The sequence below is a fragment of the Strigops habroptila genome, chromosome 3, assembly GCF_004027225.2.
Source record: "Strigops habroptila isolate Jane chromosome 3, bStrHab1.2.pri, whole genome shotgun sequence".
Classification (NCBI taxonomy): domain Eukaryota; kingdom Metazoa; phylum Chordata; class Aves; order Psittaciformes; family Psittacidae; genus Strigops; species Strigops habroptila.
The window spans coordinates 32,368,179-32,395,408 of NC_044279.2; the positions used below are offsets into that span (position 1 = coordinate 32,368,179).

Below are 27,230 nucleotides of genomic sequence, written 5' to 3' on the forward strand. Positions count from 1 at the left end.
TTCTGCATGAGCCTTGCTTGATCTTTGCCTCGGCAAGACATCCTTCAGATGTATTCTGCTTAGCACATCAGCTCAGTTTTGAGAGCAGTTCACTTTTGGTGCTTGCAACACCATCAACTGGAAGAATTTCCCAAGGAGCAGTCTAAATCCTATCTACCCTCTCCAGAAGTGCTGCTTCTAATACTGATGCTCGATTAACTTGCAATAAATGAGAATGAGCAGCGGTGAAGACTCCCTTTCCCTGAAAGGTAAAATGGCAAAACCCCAATAAGCCTCACCATAAAATTATTTCCTCCAAAATGGGAAGCACTGATGAATACTCCCCCACACATGTATCTTTACTTGATCATTTGATGGTAATCTGGAAATGCTTCCCTGCCTTTTATTGTAGGCAGACACTAGCAAATGCCATTTCAGAAGAATCCGGGCTACCAGAACTTGCTGGTCCTTCAGGTAGGAGCTAGTCAAACAGGGCAGGACTAGGACTTCAACAGGACAATCAGACAGTAAATTCAGGTTGACCTGAGAAGCTGTGGCTGCCCCATCCCTGGCAGTGTTCGAGGCCAGGCTGGGCAGAGCTTTGAGCTACCTGGTCTAGTGGGAGGTGTCCCTGCCTGTGGCAGGGGGGTTGGAACTAAGTGATCTTTAAGGTCCCTTCAACCCAAACCATTACATACTTCTATGATTCATACCCACGTGTACGCAATCTGTCTGTCCATCCCTAAAGGTTTTAAGCAAAATATTCACATTACTGAATAGCATATAAAACATGGCACACTAAATGTCTTCAAGTGCCTTCTGCAGGTAGATATCTAGGCAGCTTACACTCATGGGAGTTTGTAACTGCAGGAAGAGATGACTTCTTGATTTTCTGGAATTTCTTTTTTCTTTAAAAGCAAGCGTGGGAAATCACACATAAAGAATGACATATAGTGCGAGACTAGGACTGCACAGCTGATGACTTAGGAGGCAGGACATGCACCAGGCAGGATACAGAACTCACCTGATCATGCATAAAGTTTATGATACAAGCATCATCATTGCAATCTCAAGATTTTTAGCTGCAAATGTATCTAAATGTCACTTCCTAGATAATACAACTTAACAAGGGGAATAGTAGATTGTCCACCAAAAGGTAAAACATTAGGTAACAATTGTATGGCTTTTTGAGAGACGTACAATACAGTTCAAAAAGCTTTGGAGTTCAAGGCAAGAATAATCAGAAACATTCATGGCATGCATGATGAGGAAAGCCAGACCAGATTATCATAATCATCTCTTTTGACTATAAAATATATGAATCTGACAGAAATTAAATTGTCCCTATAAAACTACAGTGTTCTCCAAAAGGTTTTGCCTCTAACATGAAACACCTTATGTCTTTTTTCTCAACAAATGGATTCATAAATGTATGATAAAGAAAAAAAAAAATGTTCTGCTCCCATTTTGAGCTATAAAGCCTTGCAAATAAACAAAAAATGATACTTAATTCATAGAGTGATTTCCTTAAAGTGGATGAAGCAAGCAAATAATTTTAAGTAAAGCAGTTTTAATAATATTATTTGAGGCTACTTGCATTACATAGAATACTGCCCTGTCTTTGACACAGACAGATGCTAATGAGTACTTACGGGCACCAGTTTAAATAGGAAGAAGTCAGGAATAAGACTACTACAGTATGTTAAGTACTTCTCTGAGATGGCTGCAGTGGCAGGTTTTCCAGTTGTAGTTCTGTTGCTTAGTGCATATTGGCTACAATTCTGCATATTGCCATTACAGTGTTGAAATACAGAATTGGTCACAAGAGATTTCACTAATGGTCTGACAAAAGCCACTGAAATTCAGAGTTCAGAATATCGGAAGGCTCACCCACAGGAGAAAAGACAGGACTCACTGAATTGCTTTTCCCACTATGCATTCTCATCAAAGTGATTTAAGCATTCTTATAACTTCTTATAAGGTTACTTGGTTGTCTTTTAGTATTGCATACTTCATCAGGGTTATCAGCTGACCTGTGGCCATGCTATTTAAAACTAATTGAATACTGATACAGGTGAGGACAGACAGAAAAACGTACTAAAAATGCTTACGTCTAATATGAACCTATTGTGTCACTTAATGAATTTCAAAGAGAATCCAAAGTTCTTGAGGTAAATAGGGTTATTCTTATCTCATGCACAAAAGGAATTAATTGGTCTGACTGCAATGAGAGATAAAAGTGATTCTCTATCACTGTGATTTTAATGAATATCACATACAGCACAGATGTATAAATCAGAGCACAACTTCAGCTTCGTGCTCTTCACTTCATTTTACTTACCATCAGTTCCTATTTCACTTTTAAGGTCAGTACAAGACTGGAAAAGATACAAAAAAAGACTGAATGTTGAAGAATATGTCTTAAATCATTAGTTGTTTGTCATTTTAATGATGTTAGACTTTAGCAAATTTATGAGGCATAAACTAGTTAGATTTACAATGTCCAAATATTGTTAGTCTTAGAAGACTGCTCATTTGAAGCCTGTGCTCTCTACTCAATTTACAAACTGCCCCTACTTCCTTAGGCTGATGATGTAACTGCCTTATTTGCAGTGCCTTGGTCAGGATACAAGTACAGTGGGCTCTGTGATGAATTTGCTCTTGGAGGTGGTTGCATACTCATCAGTCTTTCAGAATTTCCTGGAGAAGTCTCCCTCCACCTTGGACTTGCTTGCTCCTGGGACATTTCCCACACAGATGGGCATGGGGAGGTAAAATTCATGGTGGATCGTGAGAGGTAGTTCTCCTGAAGACCTTCTTCTTGGAGGCACCTGTTTGAAAGCACTTCTTTTTCTTTGGAGTTTCGCCATTTCATCCTTCGATTCTGAAACCAAATTTTCACCTGTTTGCAAGTTAATGAGAGTTTATTATCATTCTTTTTTTTAAACAAGATTGTCCTAACAAGATTTTTTCTTTCCATCCCCTTAGTTTCATGTTCCTTCCTTATTCATGTTAAGTACATCCAGTGAAGCTGCCTGATTGATATTATGTGAGGATTTTCCCATCACTATTTACTGGAACACGCTGCCCAGAGAAGTTGTAGATGTCCATCCCTGGATGTATTCAAGGCCAGTTTGGATGGGGTTTTGGTCTACTGGAAGGTGTCTCTGCCCATGGCAGGGGGGTTGGAAGTAAATGATCTTTAAGGTCCCTCCCAACACAACCATTCTCTGATTCTATGAAATACTCTCCCTCACTTTCACCACCTCAAACAGGTGATTATTTGGCTTAGACTGGAAAAAACCCAGTGACTAGGGATAAAGCTATTTCCTATAGCAACATCCTTCTAGACAGAAAAGGATTCTCAGAGTAAGTTAGCATTGTCATTAACAAAACTAAGTGATGTTACCAGTGGTGTGAAGCCCTGTATTTAGAAGAGGCTCTAAGAACCATGCCCCATTCATAAGCATAGCTAACAATATATTTGCCACATAACTTCAAAATGTGTGTTGTAATGCACAGAGGATTTAAAGACATTTTGTCTGTCTGACTACAGTTCTCCGGCAGTTGCCTGGAATCCACGTGCTTTAGAGATAAAATCTGTTTTCAGAAACTTTGAGTTGCAAAGCTTGATTGCAAGTTTTCAAAGGCATTCATGAAATGCTGGGAAAAGCTTGGGGAAATACACATCTAGGAACAGGTTTTATGTGAAGAGAAGAAATGGTGGAGGGGATCAATCAAATTATTCAGACTGTTTTCTGTTTTCCCCTAAATATTTGCATTTAGTTCTAGTATTCAGATATTTGATATGAAGACAAAGGGGCTATGCATTCAAAGGTAGTATCATTGCTTAGATGGCAGGCACTGTTACTCCAGCACAGCTGGTCAGAAAATTAAAGAAATAAACTTCACAGCAACTGCTCTTCCTTTCATGGGGGGGGGGGGGGGGAAGAAAAATAAGGAGAGAAAACAGACATAGATATCACCTGCTCCATCATTACCATTAAATTACTTTCCTCTAGTGGTAGTTGTTACCTATGTGTCATTCTATTTCCACCTCCCTCCCCCAGGCTCTCTTGAATATCAAGAACACAGATATAAAACTCAAGGGAATAATTGTAATATTAGGAATTTGAGTTTCATGTTGGGATATTTTTAGGCAGTGCACTGGTGAGTGCAATTATGCATTTTCATTGAAATAGTTTATGCTGCAGAGATTACTGCTCTGTTCATCATACTTAGAAGCACCACACTCTGCTTCTGTTTACAGTGCTGTGATGGAGTCAGAGTCATTCAGGTTGCAAGGAACCACTCCAGACCACAAGATCTAACCTCCTGCACAAAGTGAAGCCAACTGAAAAGTTGGATCAAAATGTTGAGGGCCTTGTCAAGTTCTGAAAATCTCCAAGATAAAGATGATGAGAACTCCCATCACCATTCCAAAGATTTTCTGTCTCCCCCCCAGACAGCTTCGGCCATACACATCTTAAAGCAGTTGCACTCCTGCTGCATGCAAAGAAGTAGATTTGTACTGTCACTCCCTCTTTTTCAGCTGTACACTAGAAAGCTGAATCTACTGCAGCACCTTCAGAATCAATTCTCTCAGCTCTAAGGATCTCTGTCCTTGTGTAGCCAAGTTTCTTTCCGTAGGGGTAGGTGCCTGTCTCTTGGGGCAGAATGATCTCAAAGCAAGTGCTGTTGATTTGCGCTGTCACTAGCTGTTAATCAGCAAGCGCAATGGGTGCTCAGAGGAATGCAGGAGGGATGTATGCTCTGCTGTTTTCTGCCTGGATCATTGCCTATCAAGCAGTGGGATGGCGCATAGTTCCCTACTCCTGACAGAGGGGGCTCTGTCAGACAGCAAAATGGGAGTTGGAAATGAATGCAGAGGTCATGTTTCTCCCACTGTGTGAAAATGGAGCGATCGACTTCTGAATATACACCTTCAGGAAATCAACCAGAAAACTGTTCAAACATTCCTTGGTTAAAACTGCCATTGATTTACTGAGGTCTTTGCTCAGTGAAGGAGTTCAGTTTTCTTCCTTCAAAGCCATTTTAAAAATTCTTTCCTCAAAAAGACAGAAAGTCACAGATGTTCTATCATTTCTTACCTGAGACTCCTTTAGACCCAGGTTAATGGCCAGTTTCTTCCTGTCTGTTTTACTAATATACTTCTGCTTCTGAAACATTTTCTCCAAAGCTTTCCTCTGGTCTTCAGAAAAGACAGCTCTTCTTAATATACCTCTTCGGGACTTGGAGTTAGACTCCTGCGTCAGAAGAGGCAGCACACTTTCCTCTCCTAGTGGAAATGGATAAGAGTTTCACATAATATCTAACACATATCAGAGAAATATTAAGTACTGTTTATTATACTGCTAGCATACTACTATCCCGCTTTTGATTTGTTGGTGTTAAAAGTGTGTTGTAATGCTTCAGTCATGTTCATTAAGAACTAAATCCTCAGTTGGATCTAGAGGTGTTGTCAGTGGTCAAGAGTCTCCCCTTGACATAGTAAAAAGTAAATCAGATGAGTTCATAGAGAAACATTAACACATGGCCCATGCTACTGCAAAACTCAAACACAGTGAGGGAGAAACTCCACTTTCCTTGCCTGTTGTCATCACTGAGTGAGTTTTTCTATGAGTTTATTTTCTCCTTGTGTGAAATGCAGAACCAGATACAAGTGGTCTGTAATACCGATTCAAAGAAACTAAATAGGCTTTCTTTACTTTTGTTTGCTAACAACAGGCTTTCAGACTGCACTGCTCCTCAGAAAATCCCTGGCCATTCACTTACTTATTCTGGAAACTGCAGCAATTTCTTTATTAGAGGATTTGAGGAGCACTTGGACTTACTCCATTCAGCTTGGTATCTAATCCTTTGACATCTCATAGCAAGTCCTGGGCAGGGGGGTGCATTTTTCAATGAATTCACTTACATCCCCTTGATCCATGCCTAGAAGGATCCCTAGCCTGGAAAACAGCCTCAAAGTGGGGGGACAGTGCTGCACTGGAGAAGCGTTTGCATTGGCCCTTCATTGGCCTTACAAAGAGCACAGAAAACACAAATCCAGATAAATCTCTCGCCTTCATCACACCCAATGAAGGCTAAATCCATTGTGCTTTCCCATGCTCCCTCTCCATAGAAGGATGTGGTGTATGGGGAGCAGTCCAGGGTGAGGCTTCCCCAGATGCTCACCCAGGGAGCAATACCAGAAGTCAGCTGAAAAGCGCCTGCCACCAAGCACTGGATGTGCTGATTGCACAGGGCAGTTGCAAGCAGGCCAGGAAAGAACTGCTCTTTGACTCCAAAACCCTTGCCATGGCTATATAGCCACCGACACCTACAGCCTTTCTGTAGGAGGGCAGCCACAAAGGTGGCTTTATTTTGTATCACATGCAGTTCAGACTCTAAAGGTGCACCTTTCCACGTACATGGGCCAAGACTGCCACCCGAGTTTATAGTTACAGCAGCTGCAAAGATGTGCTGCTGTTCAATTTCTATCAAGGATCTGATCCTTTTCATACTGAAGCTAATGGCAAATTCCCCATACAAAGCAGATTCCCTAAAAGACTGTACATTTTTTTGTGCAAAAGTCTATCTATTCTAGTGAGCTGTAGTGGTGGGGGTAGATTAAATACATTTGTTCAATAGATAGTGCTCTTAAAAATACTAATTAAATCCAGATGCAGCTTCTACTAACTGTTCCTTGGGGCTACACCACATTTCAACATCTGTAGAGTATACACATCTACACATGGGTATGTGTATCTTTAAACACCCACAGAGAAACAAACACACGTATACTGAGGATATTGCAGAACTATGTATGCATAATGATGAGAAACTGAAGTGTAGACATGTGCATCTTGCAAAGCTGACCAAATGCTCTTGTGGTGCACGTGCAACTGGTTGATATTACATATATTACCCCTGTATCCTGTTTCCAGCTGTGACCAGTAGAGGAAGAATATCAAAAGCTGAGCAAGTGTGCAATGATCCTTCCCTAAAATACACTGCCACTGACTTAGGGACCATTGCATTCTGCTAGACATGTCTTTCTTGAATTTTTCTACACTTTAAGAACCTATCTTTATATTCATCCCTCATAACAGCCTGTGGCAGGAAGTAATTATTCTGATTTAAAATGTTGCAGTGTAAATAAATCTAAATTTTATACAAATGTATTTCAATTTTAAAAATTATATCTGAGACCAGATACAAAAATCATAACCTACTCATTCCTGTCCTGATATTTATTACACAGTGAGACACAGTCCGACTTCATCCAAACCAGAATAAACTATCTGTAGAACAGAAGTCAAAATGCCACACGGGAGGTCTCTGCAAAGGGCAAGCCAGGTTCATATTTCTCTGAGGAGTGAACAGCCCTCTCATGACCCCCACCCCAAACTCCTCTCCTGCCCATGAGACTGGCAGCGAACACTGGTCCTTCTTCCTCAAGCATGTTTTCTGTCCTTCCTACTCGAATTTGGTGAATTCAGGTACCTTTTCCAGCTAGTCTCTGAGTAGTTTCTGATGAATCATCAGCCATTCTCAAGTTTACTGGAAGGTACAGTCTGACAGCAGAAAAGAGCTGGTACCTTCTCTCTCTTGGGATGAGAGACATCAGCAAGGGAAGAAGTGAATCACGACTGGTCCTTGCCTCCTAGCCTCCATTCCACAATGGAGTTGTCAGCCAAGGACAGAGGACGCCAGATTATGTGACCCCTTAAAATTTGTCTTGCCTGGTTGGTTGTTAACAGTCAATCAGCAAAGAAATAACCTCCTGCTGGAGCCCAGAGGCACCAATTAATTCCTGTACAGGCAGTATGTGGGATACAGCTTAACACCTGTATTAGACTAACTTAGCAGTGAAGAGACTACACACTCTAAGACACAGTATGTGACTGATTTTAAAAGATTAACTAAACAAAATTTAATGATGAGCAGAATGTTTACAAGCATTAGCAACCAGCCACTGGGTCAAAAAACTTAAAACTCGTGTTTGTGATAATGAATACTCACCCCAATTGACCAGCCTAGAGATTTTTTTTAAGAATACCCCATATTCCAACATGAATTCCAACTGCTCACAAAAAAACTAAATTTCAATTTGCAGATTAAAGGATTTTTCAGTACAGTGGGATAGACAGTCATTCATACACTTCAACAATTCCATCAAAATGAAGTCAGTCAGTGTGCAGCCTGTCGCTCTGAACATGCATCAAAAGGTTTCGTGTTCTGCTGACATCAATGTGAATCTGTTACCAACTAATTCCTACGTTGCTCGTTTGATTTCTGTTTTGCTTCAGGGTTTGGTTTTTTTAAGCCTTTCCTTTGTATCCTAATATATAGTGATAAATGTCCTCTTAATCTGTGGAACAATCTTCATTTGCCTTCATGGCAGAGACCACCTTGAAGGAGCAAGTAAAAGCTTTAGTCATGGTTTCCATTTTTTCATTTGAATTCAATACATTCTAGTTAAATGGACAATTAATAGGTCACTTCCAAAATAGTAGTGTATCAGTCCTGGTTAATAAACAATCCCCACAGTTGATAATGGGCCTATGTATTCAGCAAGTCCCTGTATACACTCAGCTCATCCACTAAATCCCTTTTCAGGTAGACAGGGTTATATGGGAAGATGAGCTAGAATGAGTCTATAAAAGTCAGTTTCATTCACTGCTTTATTTTTCAGTCAAGTGCTTTAAATGGTGTCCAGAAAATCTCTTGGAATGTGAGACAGGAGAAAAGACTGGCACATAGAGTATTGCTTTATGGCCATACAAAAGGGCAACTGACCCTTGCCCAGGCCTTTTCAATGTGAAATGGTTCCTAAAGTTCATCTGCACAGTGAAAAATTGTGGTGAGGTCGCGTGTGGATGAGTAAAGTGAAAGTGGTGATTGGTCATGGTGCTGTCAGCCATTGTGGGAGAGCTGGGGCCATGTAAAACGCTCTGTGGGAAAGTGTCAGCCCCCTAAAGAGGTGTTCAGAAACTTGCAGCTCATTAAACTGCCAGCATTTGCTGCCTCACTTGTCAAGAATCATTCAACTTAGCAACTGCCCTCCTGAAACATTCATAAAACGCATGCACATAGTCAGGAAGGGTTTGAATGCGACTCTGATAAAAAAAGTATATGCTAGAGCATGCATAAGCTCCAGTTTTCATTTGGATTTGACATGCGATTTGTGCTTTCTCTCTGTTCTGAAGGGTGAGGTAACACTTCTTCTGTTTGCATTCCTGAGCTATAAATGGTAAAATCATGACTATCCATTCTTACACTATGGCATACAAACTTCCCAATCAAGGTTAAATTTAGATTTGGATTAAATGGAAGTGTTTTCCAGGTCTTAATCCTGAATGTATAGCTTATACCGGCCAAAATTCTCTTCACCTTCTTCAATTTTTTTGCATTAGAACTAAAAAAGAAAAACAAATTAAGCACGTGCATGCATTTGATTGCTACAAAAAGAACGTCTGTTTTATTTAAATAATGCTAGGGCTTCTTGACTCATAATTTATCCCTAACAGACATTAAAATGCAGCATCCACTTTAAGATCATTTAGCTCTTTTCTTATTTGCAAATGTTTATTGACAGAGATTTTTTAAAGAGTTACTGATTTTAAAGAATCTTTTCTGGCAAACTGAAAACAAGCAGCTTTCCTAGGTTAGCTCTGTCTGGGTGTCTCAATGCCATTAGAAGCCTCTGACAATTGCTCAGTGTACTTAAGTTTGATAAATCTTTGGAAACCCTCTGAATAGGATTGCTGTGATTTTACTAAGGAATTAGCTGCTGCCATTGCATCACCAATTAGTTTTCCAGAACACATTAAATCCTGCTGCTTTGGTTTACAGAATAACTCAAGCATTACTGATGAAGCATAAAAACTTACTTGGAAAAGCAGTGGGGGATGCAGGGTGCTGACAGGACCCACCACAGCATGCTGAGTAGAATGGCGGGGCTCGGAGAAAAAAGTGTTTGGAAAGAGCTGCAAGAAAAAAAAGCACAGATCTAATTGATTATCCATTGAGCTTAGGTGATATTCATAACAACAGTCCTCCAAAAAGTCAGTATGTAAAGTCCTGCCCCACAAGTTCTTTTTCGTTTTTTCAAGATGGTGATATTTTTAAGGCAAACAATGATAAACCAAGTAATTGCTCTTTAATTTAGTAAGGTTATTTTACATGTGTGGCTTAACTATAATATGCAAAACTCTAAATATATTTATCATAAGAATGAAACTCTGCAGATTTGAAATTTACTTCTGTATGTGCTATAATTATGGTGGGGTTTTGGTAAATATTAGGATAGAATGCATTGTTTCAATAATTTATTGTTGAAATAGTAGGTATAAAGCATCTGAAAAAGTAATTTTAAACAATTCTAGCAAGCATGATATCCTAGAAAAAGAGAATGTAAAAGTGAATCCTGTCTCTTCTGCTTGTACTCCAATGTTGTTATTAGTACTCAAACAAATAAGGCCTTCAATAAATAATAAACCTTAATGAATAAATTTTATAAAACGCAATGAGACAATCTAGCTGAGCTCTACAGGCACAAACTGCAGGGCCTGATTCTGCTGTCCTGATAGTAAACTTGTTCTTGCTGGGAAAGTGCAAGAATTTAGAATTTAAAGAAATTTAAATTTAGAATTTAAACTCAGAATTTAATAAGCCACTTGCTGAAGAAGACTCTCCTTAATACAATAAAAAATTGCAAAATCAATTTACAGAATTAGGTAGTATTTGGTTAAATTTCTATAGAATTTCTTGAACTAATGAATCAAAAGTGTCTCTTACGTCTTCATTATCTAATAATCTCTTAATTTTTTTCTATAAAGCTCATGGGTTTCTCCATTAATCTTAATTACCTTTTAATTTCTGCTTTTACTAGTCAACTATGAAATTTGGGATATTTTTTTCTTTTGAAAATAGATACATCATGCTTGCTAGAGCTGTACACTTGTAAAATGTGATCAGCATCCAAACATTTATGTCACTTTCCTGGTTTGGCTTATGCAGAAAATAAACGGCTCTAGACCCTGTACTGTGGCTTGTCCAAACCTCTAGAAATAACCTGATCCATTAAAAAATAATTAGAAAAAAGAAATAAGTGTACATTTAGATAAAACCCCTAAAATATCAATAATCAGGAGAAAGATAAGAAAATAGGTAAGTGTATCTAAGCCATATTGTTAATTTTAAAAGTTTTTTCAACTGGAATTACAAAGATCACTCAAAATTAGGTTCCCAAGTACATATTAGGGCATAGTTTTATTAGGCATAGTTTTCTGACATTAAATCTGCTGTTCTTCCAAAGCAAGAAACTATTGCTGTAGAAGCCTGACTCTAAACATTTTTAAAGTAATTACCTCTATTTTTTATCTGAATTCATACAAGCTTCTTCAACTGTAATTACAAGTTGATAGGCATTTTACTGCTAGAGCTTTTCATTGACACTTTGCTATTTGTAATCAAATATAAATATACTCCAAGAGAACTAATTGCCTATATTCGAAGTGTATGCTTGCCAAACATTTACAAAAAGGAATTATTTACGTTAGGCATTAGTATTCTAAAGCTTCTCTTCCACATGAGACAATCAAATGTGGAACCATGTCCTAAGGAAAGTAAACCAGCCAAGAACATGCAGCCAAGTATTACCTATCTTATGTATCCCAGGGGCCTCAATGCAACTGTGGGGTGTGGAAGCTGGAAAGGGTTTGACTAACTGAAGAAGCACAGGAGATGGATAAGGTAAAGACCCACCAGATAATCTCAGCCATCCTCCTGAATATGAGAACTTGTTCTTGACAGTATCTTTTATCTGCTGCTAACATTTTATCTGCTGCAGTTCTTCAATTCCCAGGCTCCGTAGGAGCCACATTCCTCATGCCATTATCAGGTTTCCCTTACAGTCAGGTAAAGCTTTCTTTTGTATTTCTAAAAATACAACTTAGTATATAGATGGTGCCACATTCAATTCCTTTGCTTCCTTTTCACACGTCCCAAATATTTCTTGGCTACCATAATGCCTGATTCTATTTAATCATTGCTCCAGCACCTTATTCATGGCACATGATATTTGTCAGAATTGTTGGCCTGTCCTTGATTTTCCTTCCTATGGTTCCTGAACTTTCTCCAGTTCCTTTCTCTTTTTTGGTAATGTGGTGCTTATCACAATATGTGATACAGCCAGGAGGTGTCTGGATAAACCAAAATTGCATAAACTATTGCTTCAGACAAACAGCCTGGTCCTGCAAATAGACACAGTAATAGGAAAGGTTAGGTTTTCTCCATTCACTAAACCTCTCAACAAGCCAGCTGCAAGCATAAGGGTCAGGAAATGGATCAGGGTCAAAACTTGAGACATTTTGCTTAAGGAAACTCTAAACAAGCCAAACTAGCATGGCACCATGATGCAAACAGTAGAGATCTTGGCACTAATTCTGCTCAAGTCAATGGAAATCCTGCTTCTGGCTTTCTTCAGCATTTTACTTAATTCCCTCAACCAACTGCTGTCTTTTCCACCTGCATATCCCTTTAAGGCAGAACATTTGCTTCAGAAATCAATGTAGCTGTCAACCTCATATACCTCTGAATCAAGTCATTCCTGAGACCATTTCTCAAAATTGATTTATTCTATATCCTGTGGAATAAACAATGGCATTATGTCTCCCTAAGCCTATAGCCAACACCTTTGTCCAGTTTATAAACTTCTTTAGTGTACTGTAACCACACCGATACACAAGTGAATTCTATGTTAAATCTATCAAACCACATCCCTGGGTCACATCTACTGAAGCTGCTGCACTCAGACCAATGAGTAGTAGTTACAGAGTTACATCAGTAAAACAACCTGCCCTAATACAGGGATGCTCAATGCTACCATGGGAGCTCTATGTAGCAAAAAATGTTAATGCTTCAACCCAACACATCACAAGTATATTTTTAATCTTTGACAGAAACAACAGAGAATACTCATTGCATTAAATGCCTTCCACGGTCTGTGTGAAACTGCATTAAAAGAATGAAAATTGCTCAGAGAAAAATGATACATTTAACATGTATGTATTTCAGAACTATACTGTGATTGTACCTGTAGGAATTACAATACCTTCAGTGCTGAGGACAATATACAGAAAGAATTGTGTATGCTTTTATTTTCTGTTCACATATACCATGGCTACTTTACCAATATTTGTTGGTCAAGCAATCTGAAACAAACTTTGTTTGCTGGTCACATAGAATCATAGAACGGTTGAAAGCTGCTGAAGTGTCAGAGTATTAGTTCTGTATTTATTGGCCAGAATAAAGTACACAGTAACCAAAAGGTAGCTGTTGGTTCCAGCCATGTGGAGTACACATTTACCAGGGCCAAATCCCAATAATTCCTATTCAGGATACTTAATTCTTTTTTCTGCTTTGTGTTTCAATTTCCTAAAAACAGAGACTGTGCAGAACTATGTGTTTCCCAACAGTCAGACCTTACAGTTTTAGCTTCACAGATGCATGAAAAGGAAATATCAGAGTATGGTGTAAGTGCCTTTTGGCACTCCAAAAATTGTACTATATGCTTTAAAAGAAAATTTATTGGGTCATAAATATAAAAGGATGAAATATCTAGAATTAAATAATTTACTTTTATTTCTTCACTAAAGATAAATCATTCTGCCACTGTTGCTGCATGCAACATTTTAGTAATAATGTTCATTTACGTTCAGCTTTGTGAATACAAAGCATTTTACAAACAGACAACAAAATGGTACTAAACATGCAGATGGACCTCCAGCTCATCTAGCGCTAAAACTAAGAGAATTACTGATATTTCAAATTACTGATATATTCAGATTTACACTGCCAGATCTGATGATATTCTAAATTCAAAAGCCCCCCCATACTAAAAAGTCATGCTGACAGTGGGACCAGTTTAAGTTTTCCTTCCAACTATCTACTACCTTGGGTCCTGAGTACAATTCAGTTCACACAGTTGTGTAATTTTGAAATGGCTTCTTATTAAATACTCTGTTTGCTTTTCCTAATCTTAGTGTTGTGAAATGACTCAGGAAATAATGTAGGCCATTAGCCAGCAGGAAAGAAGGAAGGGGTGATGGAAAAATGGCTACTGAGGAAAAGTGAACTGATGGTAAACTTCTGGTATTACCCATACAGGGCTCCTTCGCTGCACGTGCCGTTAGTCTGTCGGGGTTTTTAAAGCTAAATGATAAAAATGTGGTATAACCTGTGAAGAGAGCTGAAACACCTCCAAAAAATTATTCAGAAAGCTGTCTGGAGTCAGTTAACGAGAAACAGTAAGCACAGGAACAGACAGACCTCAAGCTGCATGTAGACTGTAATTCTCTAAGTATTGCTAAGTCCACATGAATCGCTTTCCAGAGCGATGCTCAGGCTGCAGCCCTGGCAGGCGAATTAAAAATATTATCAGTAAAATGATCCTGTCTCATCTGAGAACATTGGATGGTTTGTGCCTACTTCGAGGGCACAGGCAAACTGCAGCTTCCTACCTCCATCCATTCTTGGCAATGATTAAAGAAGGCTTTTGCAAAGCTGCAGGAAAGTTTCATGTCATTAAGAGCTCCCTGCATATAGTCCAGCAGCAGCTCTGCCAGATTAAGTGGTCCAGATGAGCCACATGGCACCATTTCTGCTCTTGAACCACAAGCCTTGGCCCTCACAATGAAGCATGGCTCTGTCCCCAGCAGTTACTGTGTTTGGAGTGCAATGTTCCAGCAGCAGTTGTGCACTCTGAAAGCATCCCAGGCAGCTGAAGGGGAGCCCCTGGCCATGAGGAGGAAGCACCAGCTGCTGCCATATCCCACCAAAGGCTGTCACAACCACATGGACCTGGCAAAACTTAGTGCAAGAGTCTATGGTACACCATCCTACAAAGCTGGCTTTCCTGCACCCCCAAAGTCACTGTCTATTCACTTCCATTCATTGCTGTAAAACATGATGTGCTGGTTTGGGCTAGGGTAGAGTTAATTTTCTTCATAGTAGCTAGCATGGGGCTGTGTTTTGGGTTCGTGACAGTATTGATAACACAGAGATGTTTTAGCTATTGCAGAGCAGTGCTTACATATCCTCAAGGCCTTTTCTACTCCTCACCCCACCCCACCAGCAAACAGGCTGGGGGTGCACAAGGAGCTGGGAAGGGACACAGCCGGGACAGCTGATCCCAACTGACCCAAGGAATATTCCGGATCATATGACATCATGCTCAGTATATAAAGCTGGGGGAAGAAGGAGGAAGGAGGGGATGTTTGGAGTGATGGCGTTTGTCTTTCCAAGTAATGGTTACTTGTGACAGAGTCCTGCTCTCCTGGAGATGGCTGAACACCTGCCACGGGAAGTGGTGAATGAATTCCTTGGTTTGCTCTGCTTTTGTGAGCAGCTTTTGCTTTACCTGTTAAACTGTCTTTATTTCAACCCATGAGTATTCTCACTTACATTTTTCTGATTCTCTTCTCCCCTCACCGGGTGGGAATAAGTGCGTCTTAGTCATCAACTGGGGCTAAACCACAACACATAACCACAACACATGAACACTCACATGAAATCAAGCCAAAAGGGCAGATCAGAGCGCCATATGCAGATCAGTTTTAAAATACTGGCAAATGTTTACAGAAAGGTTTTGAAGTTATAAATATCTATTTTTAAATCCTACACAAAAGGTGGATGTGAGAAGTGGGCTTACATTTTTATGTTGGGTTTTGGTGGGGTTTTCAAGAATTAGCAGAGTAATCACACCAAAAAGGGCTTGAAATGTGCTAACAGCATAATCACTGTTTCCTTGTATCTGTAGCAATGTATTGGCTGACAGTCACGCTACAGATTAGCTGACATCGTGTGAATCACTGTCAATTTTCAGAGGCATCATTCACATGCCTTATTATTAGGGCATGATTTGCTGTACATGTTTTTCTCTGCCTGAGGAAACACGGGTGCCTCTGGCTGGTGACAATGTATGGTCAGATTTCACCTCCGTGACAACCCAAAGGAACAGCCAAACCCCACACCATCTGCCAAAGACTCCATGAGTTTCCTGGGTTCAGCTGTAAAGGTGGCTTCCACCCTCTCTATGCATTGCTATTGAGGAGAAAGCTGGGGATCTGGAAAGCTGTGGATTTACCAGCTTTGTCCTTCTTTTTCAAGATGCCCACACACTAGCATTCCCCAGCACTTTCTGCTTACCAGTTCTTGTCAAAAGGGACATTACTGTCACTTCTCTATCTAAAAGTTCAGTGCGTTGTCTAAGCTCCTTATCTGGGCCTCCTGTACAGTCAATGGGAAGAGATAAGTAGCTCTATATAATGATTCATCACCTTAAAACAGATGTCTAAGAGAAGTTGTTTCATCTTCTGGAGGTGTCTCTCTGTATTAGCTATGGATTAGACAAGGTATTTAGTCAACTAGATTAGACCAGACACCTATTTTTCATTAAACAGCTAAATGACTCTAACATTCTTCTTATCCTTCATAGGTAACATCAAAAGAATACAATCATCTGTGCAGCCACAAAGACTTTCTAAAAAATTATAAAATTCAACCATAAATGCACTACAATTATCTTCTTTGATTTTCAGCATATTACAATTTGTTTAGAAATAATTCCCTCAAGCAAGGTAAAATCAGGGTCATATGCTGCAAGAGGACAATTCACTGGGTTTTCATTGTTGCAGCTCTATTTCAAAATCTTACAATAGGCCAAAATGCACCATTTATTCCAGTAGCATGCACTGATTAGTGAAAATTTTCTACCTGCACCAGTCTACTTGTTGCAGTATTGCCAGCTCCAACCAAACAAAAGTCTCAAGATCAGCTAAATATTGTTAGTATGAAAAAATAACAAACAGTGAATCCTTTTCCGTCTAACATATGAGGTTTTTAGTCTGTTTACATTTGTAAAGGAAATACTTTTTCGAGTTGCAATTCAGAATATTCACATGGCCATGAGATTCCAGGGGAAGGGAATTTAACGAACAACACCAAATTGTCCAAGAAGAGAAGATAAAATCCTCAACATACAAAATACTTCAAGAGAATTATGTGCTGTAACTTCAGGAAAAAGGCAGCCCTTGAGGGAAATTTTCATAAGCTTTCCAGCACAGAGCAAAGGCCACTTCTCCAATGAGACAACTCACCTCAAAGAAACACAGCCCAGGTTACTGAAAATATTTAGGTGCCTAACTTTATAAAGATCAGGGTCTATGTATCTGACATTTGAAACAGCCTCCTACCGCTTTACATACCTGCACTTGTTTTCATTTTGAAAAAATTACCTTCCCAATTCTGCTATGGGTCATGACTGATCACAAAAGTACCATTTAGAAAAACGAAAGTAAGAGTTAATTTGCAGAGCTACAATATACAAGAATGCGTAACACCTCCAGTGGGCGATGGAGGTAGAGAACTTGCCTTCTAAAACTCAGGGAGATTTGTTAATGCTAAATATCACCGCACAGTGAAATTTGAAATCTGCACTCAAGAACTTGCCTGATGAGATTAATCCTTACCACATTCACCCGTTTTCTAAAAACATAAAGGGTATACTACAAGATTTCAGCAGACCAGCTCATTCTGCAATACAAAATACATTTTATGGAAGTTAATTTGCTAGCAGTAGGCATGATTTATTCCATGGCTTCCCCTCAGTGAACTGCTTTTCTACAAACTCCACCACTAGTGCAGCTCTGAGATCTTCTGGCAGTGCTTAAATCTTACTAAGGACCAAACTTGGGATCCTCTTCCTTTCTTAGAGATGGCACAGCAAGAATCGCCACAGGAGTCCAGCCAATGCTTATATCCCCTACAGGGCCCAGACTGCCAGACTGGTGGCTGGGTCGGAGAGTAGCTGGCACTAGTCTAGTTCTGGCAACCTTACAATGAGGACAAAGACTTGTCCCTTAAAAGCCATTTTGTAGCCACTCTTAAGATATTCCGGGCACCTCAAACTGGTTCTATCGAATGGCTCATAAAGTTAACTGCAAGCAGGAAAAGATGCTGCACAGTCTGTGATTTCTGATACTTACAGAAACTTCCCTGCCTCCAAAGGCAAATTCTTACAACAATGAAGGTGTCTCAGTGATCTTGGCAATCAGGGCATAAGAAAATATGCCAAATGAATCTCCCCACCCTAAAGAAACTTTCTATTCCCAGAGAACCCCAACAAAACAGGAAAATCCTGAGACTTCTTAGTCACTTCGTTGCCTGAGTGAGGGCAGCATTTTCCAGGGGCTGGTACAAGCCTAGAGGGAGCTGAGATAAAACACTCTGCTTTTTCCTGCCTTTTATTTTAAGGAACGTTAGTGTTATGTCGCTTGAGGACACACTCTGGCTACCAGTTGGTTTGAAATCAATAATTAATAAGAACTTATTCACTAAGAGTGAGTCAAAAAGGAAGGAAAAAAATCAGTTCATTTCAGTAATTCAAGTATCTCCTAGCTGTTATGAAAAAACACAAGAGATTTTACTAAAAATGAGCAATAAGGTATATTGATTCAAATAAGAGTGTTACAGGATAGAATTTCTGTCCTCTCCTGAGGGGGGAAAAAGCTGACACTGGTCCAAAGAGTCAGCCTGCAGAAGAAGGCTTGCTTTTATTTCCCTGCAGTGCTACCAGCTTTCTGGATTACCTTAGGCAAGTCACCTCATTTCTTTTTGCTCCAGCTCCTTCTCTACACAGTAGCAATCTCTCCTATCTCACTGGCACATTGCGATGATCAATGCATTAAAATGTAAAGTACTCAAATGTTACAGAAAGAAAAGATACATCTATATCACAGAATGGATGTTTGATAGTCCAATTCATGTTTATGGTATACTTGTTCTAATGGCTTTCTTTAGTGTTATATGTACTGTACTTTATTGTGCTCTATTTCATTCTGATGCTTTAGGCAAAAATTCCATAAGCTCAATTTTTCATCAACTTTTGCAATGGAAGTATCCTATTGTTATGTTTATTTGTTTCATTGCACTTTTCAGTTTCCTTTCTCTGTTAATCTAGAAAAATGCCAAGATTAAAGCAAAAAGCCAGGTTCTTGCCACATAGAATCATAGAATCATAGAATGGTTTGGGTTGGAAAGGACCTTAAGATCATCTAGTTCCAACCCCCCTGCCATGGGCAGGGACACCTCATGCCGCCCAAGGCTCTGCCCAACCTGGTCTTGAACACTGCCAGGGATGGAGCATTTACCACTTCTTTGGGCAACCTGTTCCAGTGCCTCACCACCCTCATAGTAAAGAATTTCCACCTTGAATCTATTCATGGTCATACCATGTATGACCATACTCAGGTTGTAAAGCACTCTCAGTCATACTCCCCCAGGGCAAATTACCTGAGAAGAGCAGAGATTTTCAAAAAATTATTTCAGGTAGCAGAGTAACTCTGCATTTCTCAAGGTCACTCTGACTTGGTGTCAGCCAATACTTCTGGAAATCAAGTCATGAAGAAAGATGCGGAGTGGACCTCTTTAAAGCACCTGTGCTACAACAGACTGCATCTCAGCATCCTCCAGATAATCTTCCTATGTCAGAAAACACTGCGAAAAAATGTCAAGTCTTCTAATTTATTCAGAAGATATCGGTAGTACTGGAGTACAAGGAGAGGAACCAAATCCCAGATTAGCAAGCAGAAATTGAGGACTTCCTCCATGCTTAAGAATTCTTTAGTTTGCTCAGAACTTATACCTGGAGCTTCTCTCATCCTTTCAGAGGCAGTGCAAGTATAAGCTGCATAGCTGTAAGATGTTTCACTGGGAAATGCTGCTTTACAACAATGCATCTTTAAAAGTTTTTAGCCAAGAACAGTCTGAGCATCCAGTGTTTCAAAAGCACAACTAGATTCTGCACCGCTCTACCTAGTCAGGGCTATGAATACACACTGTACGCAAATTTCTCACAGAGTAGAAGACAGCATTATGCATTTATTTTATCAAGGCAAGAGGTCTTCAAAGAATCAGGCCCATAGTGCATGGGGTAGGAGAAATTCAGTTCAGCTAGACAGAAACCCAGCTCTTACCACACCTGCTAAAGGTGGTGGGCCCAGTTCACTGTTCCATCGTCAGCACTGGGGCTTCAGCGCAAGGTGGCAAGTGAGTTTATCACATAGCAATAATGCTCCTTCTGCTTCTCCTTCTTAGGGTTTTATGTAACATGTTGCTTGTTCATGTGATTGTACTCTTAAATCAAAATGAATTTAAAAAAACTATGAACCTGCCCATGGCAGGGGGCTGGAACTAGATGATCTTAAGGTCCTTTCTAACCCAAACCATTCTATGATTCTATGATTTCATTACATTTAATTTTTAAAAATCACTGTAACAATGGAAAGTGGTGATTTTAATATTTTACAGACAACATAAAAATACTTATTTCAAGCTCACTCACTAGATGATGTATCTAGGATGTGACACTGGTTACTTGTTAAGTTTTTCATCTAAGAACATTTTGGAGGAGAACTCAAAATACACAGGCAGATAAACACTTGAAATAGTCAAACTAAATCCTTTAAATCTTGTAAATTAAGGGAATGGAAACTTGTTAAAACTGCTGCTGAAGGGAAAAGCTACCATAACCAGATGGACCAGATCGAGAGTGCGATCCCAGTCGTCTCCTTTGCTGCCATGGATAAGAGTTTTCCAGTTTACAGAAAGAATACAAGATTTTCTTCTTTAGCACTTTCACAGAGTGTTAAAAGGTACCCTAAAACGTAGTGCTTTCCTCATGTCTTTCCTTGGTAGGTGCTCTGGATACATGTTGTTTCTGGAACTGTAAAAAGGTTCGGCTTATTCAGTCCAGTCCCTGGTGTGATTTTATATTCCTTCCTTTCTGAGCACTTTTGGTGACCTCACCAGAATTAGGGACTACATGAGAAATACAGATTACTGATTCCAAAAAGTCTGGTATTTTTTCAATTCTCTTTTATATTTATTTATTTATTTATTAACCCCTGGATTACGCCAAACTAGTTTGTTAGAGTACTTTTAGTTCGAGCATGATCTATGAAGCACTTGCTTGTTCAGAAAGATTTAAAAAAAAATTTTGCTTTATCATATTCAATAGTCTTCTTAAAGAATTAAACCAAGATTTTCTAAAATGCCATGTAATTTGGGGGATCCAAATAGGAAAGAGTTTATTCCCCCCCCCAAAAAAAGACAAAAATCAGTAAATTGAAAACCTCTACCTAGTACAAATTATTTAATTAAAATACCTTCATTAGTCCATGAAGGCTAAAATTCTTATTCTGCCAAAACTGTTTTGCCTTATCCATAAACAAGAAATGTAACACACAGCCTGACCACCCCAGCCCTACTCACAAAAACAAGTGTCCAGTCTGAAGAGTTCCCCCAGTGTACGCCTACACTAGAGAGAAGAGACTCCTTAGAAACCAGAGATCTGGCTCAGCAGGACAGTTCCAATCTGCTTTACACTCACTAAAGTTCAGACACCTAAGAGACCTCATCACTTGAAGACATGTAAATCAGATCAGAATCAACAGACCCCTGTTAGAACATATACGTTTTTGTTGTACATCTACATTCACAGGAGAAGGTTTTTTTCTGAGTACATAATACATAAGGAAACCTAGTATTTCTCACTGCTCAAACAGAACAGCCTGGTGCTTTTGCTCAAAGCTTCCTCCGAAATCCCTGGGATATGTGGGATTGGAAGAAACATAGGATCAGGCTCCAAATCACTAGGCAGACCTACCACGCTTTGCTGACTTCAGAAGTACTGCTGTAGGCCAATCAAAGAAAGAGCTAACCCTGAAAGCAAAGATTTGAAAAACTTGGTATTCAGGAACTTCTGTAATACTTAGAAAAAGTTTACCTACAGCGATGAGCGCTGGGGGATCTGCTGTCTTCCCTTGTACATTGCCCAGTACGCATAAACATAGCATTATCTCTAGAGTGGTTTTGGGGGGGAGGGAATATGCACCTAATTCCAGGAAGATGGCACTTGTCCTGTTTCCTGGACTGGTCTATAGCTGGTTAAAATAAACATGTTTAAATAACTGATGTGCTCAAGATAACACGGCAGCTGAGGTCTGGAATATTCAGAAATGTTAATGCTCACTTCTCTGACTCTCTCCTGCCTACCTTTGAAATATATCATGCTAATGGATCAAAAATTGTTCTGGATTTTGCAGAACAGTTGTAGGATTTGACTGAAGTAAAACTATGCTTGAAAAGAAAACAACTGTTATTAATTCTGGCTCTTTTAATTCTGTTATTAATTCTGGGCTTTTGGTTTCACGCCTTAGAGCCTTACTTCAGTAAATACGATTCTGCTTGTCTGATTTTCATTTTAAGTACATTTAAAACAGCATGACCATAAATAAAAACTCTGAAAACACCACACAAGACTGACATAAATTGATACATTACAATGGAAGGGGAAAATATAGATGGTGAGTCTAATGCCGAATTTCGTGAATTAACTTCGAATTCAACTTCATCAGTCCCATGACTGACAGAAGTGCGCATTCCTAAAACTGCTTTAAAACGTTGTTCACGCCCAGACAAAAATATATTGATATGAAAACCGGCACATTCAATAAACGAATGTGTTTTGTAAAACTACTTGTTTCCAGTTCAGTGACAGAAAGCCGACCTCCCGCGACAACAGCACCGTGGGCAGTCCGGGTGGCCGGAGAACTGGTCAAACTGGCCCCCAGAAGGGACACATCTCCCACCATCCCGAAAAGCGCTGGCTTGTACTCAAACACCGGACCGAACGGCTAATTACAGACAATTACAGACCTTTTACACACTTTTAAAGCCCCCCCCCCCCCCTTTTTTTTTTCTTTTCCGCTCCCGGTTTTGACAAACTTCCAGGCAATTACCTCCTTTGCTTGAATTAATTGTCTTTTTAGTAGGAAGAAACCGGTGCCTCACCCATGGCTGCCCCCCCCCCCCCGAGATGGGGCGCTCGAGCTGTCGCTATCGAGGGGGACGGGACCACTCGTCTTTCTCCCAAAACTAGGAATTTCAGACGTTCCAGGGGCGCCCGTTGGCGATGAAGCTCTTTTACCGTCCTTCCAGGCTATGAACTAGCAGACCTGCAAGAGCTGCGGTTCGGGGTAGTTAAATGCACTCCTTCCTCACCACCAGCCCAAGCCTTGGCCGCACTCGCTGCACCCCAGGTGCGCCGGACCGCGCGGTTCACAGCCGCCCGCTAGACCGGCCCGGCGCGGGGAGCCCCACCGCGGGCAGTGCACCCCGGCGGGGCACGGCCTCCGCCTCGCCCTCGCGAAGCCCCTTCTGTCCCGTCCCCCCGGCGCTCGGACGAGGGAAGGGGCCGGCGCTCACCTGTGGCTGCCGGCGGGAAGACGCCGCCTCTCTCCGCCTCCGGAGCCCGCGCTGGCAGGCGGCCGCCGTCCGCCGCGGAGGGGTTAAGCACTTGAAAAGCCCATCTTGTCGGGTAGGGACCCCCTGAGGGGCTGATTTGTTCCGCCGCAGGGCACAGCTTGAGGGGGACGGGGCTCGCGGGGAGGGGACGGAGCTGGGCAGGGCTCGGCGGCGCCCCGGCCCGCAGCAAGTTCTCGATGAGGAAACTTTTGCCCAGGTTGCCGAAGCCCGGCGCCGCCGGCAGGTTGAGGAGAGCCGAGGAGCCCACCAGGTCCCAGTACAGGGCGCTGGGCAGCATAGCGAGGGCTCTTACCCCCCGTCGCCCTGCCCGGCCCAGCCCAGCCCGGCCGCCGCGGCCCCTCACTGGGCTGGGACGGGGCGCCGGGCTATGGGGCCGGCCGGGCTTGCGGGGCGCCTCCCCGAGGGCTGAGGGGAACGGAGCAGAGAGCTCGGCGGGGCTGTCCGTGGAGACTCGGCGCGCCTCTTCGCCGGGCTGGAAGGTGTGTCCAAGCGCATTCATTATGTCAGCCGGGGACGGGGAGTGATGGACGAGGCCAACAATGCCGCCTTGCCGGGCAGCCCCCCGGGAGAAGGGGGGTAGGGCGGGGAGCTGAGCGGTCCTGGCCCGGGGTGGCTGTCCCGCTTTGCCGCCCGCCGCCATGTCGGGGGCCCCCCTCAGGAGGTGCCCCCGGCCTCCCGACATGGCCGCGGGCCCGCGCCTCCCGCTGCGGGGCTGCACCTGTGTGTAGGGGAAGGGAAACGGCCTCTGGCCTCCGTCCCAGCGGGGAGGTGGCTCCAGTGCTGGCCGCGGCGAGATCATGTCGACCTAATGATCCCATGAGGTAATGGGAAGATAGTCATTAGCTCACTCCCTCTGGGCTTTTTTATCTGCCCTTTTTTTTTTTTTCCCCTTTAGTTACCAACACACACGCTGGATTTTCAACATTTGTCTTAATAAATCTGATTAAGATCAGCACTGAGCTGTTAATCACGTTTTCCTCGAGTTGTGGGACAATGCTTTCTGTGGGCATAAACATCCTTTGGCGGGGTGGCTCTGTTTATACTTCCTTGTGTGTATTCTTATTTATTTTCTTAGAGACCATGTAATGTGGCGAAGATGTCTCATTTTCCGTTCAAACACACATGCAGAAAGTTAAGATTGAATGTGGTTCCCAAAGATCTGAAACCATCTCCCTGTTTTGCAGAGAAATCCTTTTGTTCCAAAACAGCTGTTCAGCAGTCTAATCTCAAGGATATTCCCTGCAAAATCCTCTGGAGCAGGTGTGTCCCTTACTTTTGTATAGCCCCTTGGACATCAGGGTAGTTCATCACTAAAACTAGCTGAAGTGGAATCATCTGTGTCCTCAGATAGCAAATGGGAAGGATTGTTTAACTGGTGCGGTACCAAGTAATACCTTGGGAGATGTGAATTAAGCTCTCAGATGTCCCAAGCTTTCCTTCATGTCCTTGGGTAGATTGGCCCTGTCAGAGTTTGGGCGCTTACTGCATTGGCATCAAGATGTTATTACCTGAAGTGAATGGGAACCTAAGAGTTGCTAAGGATGCTGCATGCCAGGAGCCCATGTAGTCTGACCTTCTGTCTTCAGCAATAGCTGTAAATATGAGGAAGAATAAGACCAAGACAAGTGTATCTAATAGTTTTGCTCTGATACACTCCCATTCTTTAACTATTCTCAGCTTAATATTTCCACAGCTTAAGTACTTGCATTTACAGATCTAAAGGCTGTCGTCTTTGTAAACTCAATATATTAATGGAAGTATTTTATCTGTGAGCATTTTGAAATTGGCGTTGCCTCTTGTCATAGAAAAGGACAGAATGTAGTCTGGTGGGTCCCAGAGTATATCTGAAGGTAATATACATCATTATAATATTAAGATGCAGAAATATGTATTTATCATTTCTCAGCTGTGTAGTTCAGTAAAGTATGATTAGCAAGTTGCATATTTTTGTGACATACAAGCCCAACACATGTAACTTTTGACAGTTTGTTCTGCTCCATGAAAGAGAGTAACTGGTTGCCACAGGATGGGTGAAGAGTTCATGTCAGGTTTCATCTGCATTTCCAGGGCTCAACCCATTCATTGCAATGTGTGCTTAAGCAGTTCACTTCCTCTCTTCTATTTTCATCTATCAGTCTATTCTCACTCATATTCTGGCTTTGCTCTCATAGCTATACCAACAAAGTACTGTGAACCAGATCAGGGAACTCATCCAGGTTTTAAATAAGACAGAAAATATTATTTTTCAAGAGACCTAGAACTGGTTGTGTGAGCTTAAGTAAAGGTAGTAGAGTAGAATAGCTGAATGACCTCATTAAACCAGGGCAGCATCTGAGCACCTGGTCTCTGGGATATATGTCCATAGCCCTGCTGAGCAGTGGTTAGCAAATTCTGTTTATCCTTTGAGCATGTGATAATCGGGTACAGTCAGGCCCAAAAGATGTGAAAAGCTGGAGAGCACAGTACAAGAAAGTGTAGATCTGGAGTCTGAACTGATTTGAGTGTAAAAACAAGTGGCATTCCTAAACCAAGATCCTTTCCAGTGAATGAAGCCTGGAAATGTGCGGCAAACAGATCCTGAGCCAAGGACCAAGACCTGAACACATACAGTAAGTAAACATGGTATTCACATGGTGAATAGCTCTCATTTCATTTTGTTCTGGAAACCTGGAAGGTACTTACTCTGTATTTGTATTTTGTCAATTTATTAATTTACCTTAACCAGACTAAAGGAGAAGAAAGTTTGACTATACTTGTTATCTTGGCTTGCACTGGGAGATTGGAAAACATTAAGATCCACTTCTCAGGTTGCAGAATGCTCTGTTACGCCTTCCCCACTGGGAGTCCTGGGTACAGTCTTACTGCCAAGGCAAGCTATTTATTTAACATACCAAGCACAAAATCTGTGCAAGTAAATCAAAGTCTCCTTAATGATCCCTCTTCTGCATTAGCTCTGCCCTTTCTCAGATGGCATTTCCATCCTTGAGCTGCGGGATCTCTCCCTTACAGCTCCTTCCCTGTAGCAATTCACATTAAGCTGAATCCTGTTGTTAGTTCACACTTTCTTCCCATTGCTTTACAGGAAGCATGCATATTAGCTGTCAGAAGTTCCTCTTAACTTTCTTGCCAGTAATTTCTTACTTGTTGACATTTTACTTACTTTCTTTTAAAGCTGCCAAATATATGCTGCAGCAGTCAACCACAAAATCCAAATAACAGAAACAATTCTTTATTCATTTCCTTATTTTATACTCTACCAGATTCAATCAGCACCTACATTATTTGCCAGATTTACATACATGTAATTTTTCTGTGAGCCCTTTTTGACAAAGGAGAACCTCCTTGGCTAAGAGAGCTGCTTAAGGTGTAAGCAGCTAAGGTGTACGTCTGCACTCCAGTAAATCCCCATCACTTGTAGAGGACTTCAGCTTAGCAGACATCTGCTGGAAGTACAATGCAGAAAACGATCTAGGAGGTTCCTGGAGCGTGTGACACAGCTGGTGTGGGAGCCAACGAGGGAAGGAGCCTGGTTGATAGAGTCCCTTGGGAGGAGGCCTGAAGGGCAAAGGAGTCCACGAAGGCTGGACATTCTTCAAGAAGGAAATCTTCAAGGCACAGGAGCAGCCCATCCCCATGTGCTGAAAGATGAGCTGGCAGGGATGAAGACTGGCCTGGCTGAACAGAGCTTTGGCTGAAACTCAGGAGAAAAAGGAGTTTTGGAAGGAGGTGCAGACTGCTCAGGAGGACTACAAGGCTGCTGTGAGGTTATGCAGCAAGAAAATTAAGAGTGCCAAAGCCCAACTAAAAATTAATCTGGCTACTGCCATAAAAGTTGATAAAAAATGTTTCTATAA

General features: G+C 41.3%; 1 protein-coding gene across 1 annotated transcript; it reads right to left on the bottom strand.

The window, feature by feature from the left end:
* Positions 1 to 999: 999 nt before the first annotated feature.
* Positions 1,000 to 24,175, bottom strand: DBX2 (developing brain homeobox 2). The gene is made up of 4 exons (XM_030480610.1): positions 23,317 to 24,175; positions 9,879 to 9,974; positions 5,091 to 5,278; positions 1,000 to 2,881 (listed from the first exon to the last, which is right to left on the bottom strand). Exons 1-4 carry the CDS (start codon positions 24,173 to 24,175, stop codon positions 2,561 to 2,563), a joined length of 1,464 nt encoding a protein of 487 aa, XP_030336470.1. The 3' UTR covers positions 1,000 to 2,560.
* Positions 24,176 to 27,230: the final 3,055 nt, after the last annotated feature.

What these genes read in the sequence shown, in the direction of transcription:
- DBX2 (XM_030480610.1), bottom strand. Translation starts at nt 24,175, where the DNA reads ATGATCTCGCCGCGGCCAGCACTGGAGCCACCTCCCCGCTGGGACGGA. An exon ending in CTTCCCGCCGGCAGCCACAG is followed by an intron (nt 9,975 to 23,316) that starts GTGAGCGCCGGC and finishes TTTTTCTTGCAG; the next exon opens with CTCTTTCCAAACACTTTTTT. An exon ending in TGGGTCTAAAGGAGTCTCAG is followed by an intron (nt 2,882 to 5,090) that starts GTAAGAAATGAT and finishes ACTTGCAAACAG; the next exon opens with GTGAAAATTTGGTTTCAGAA.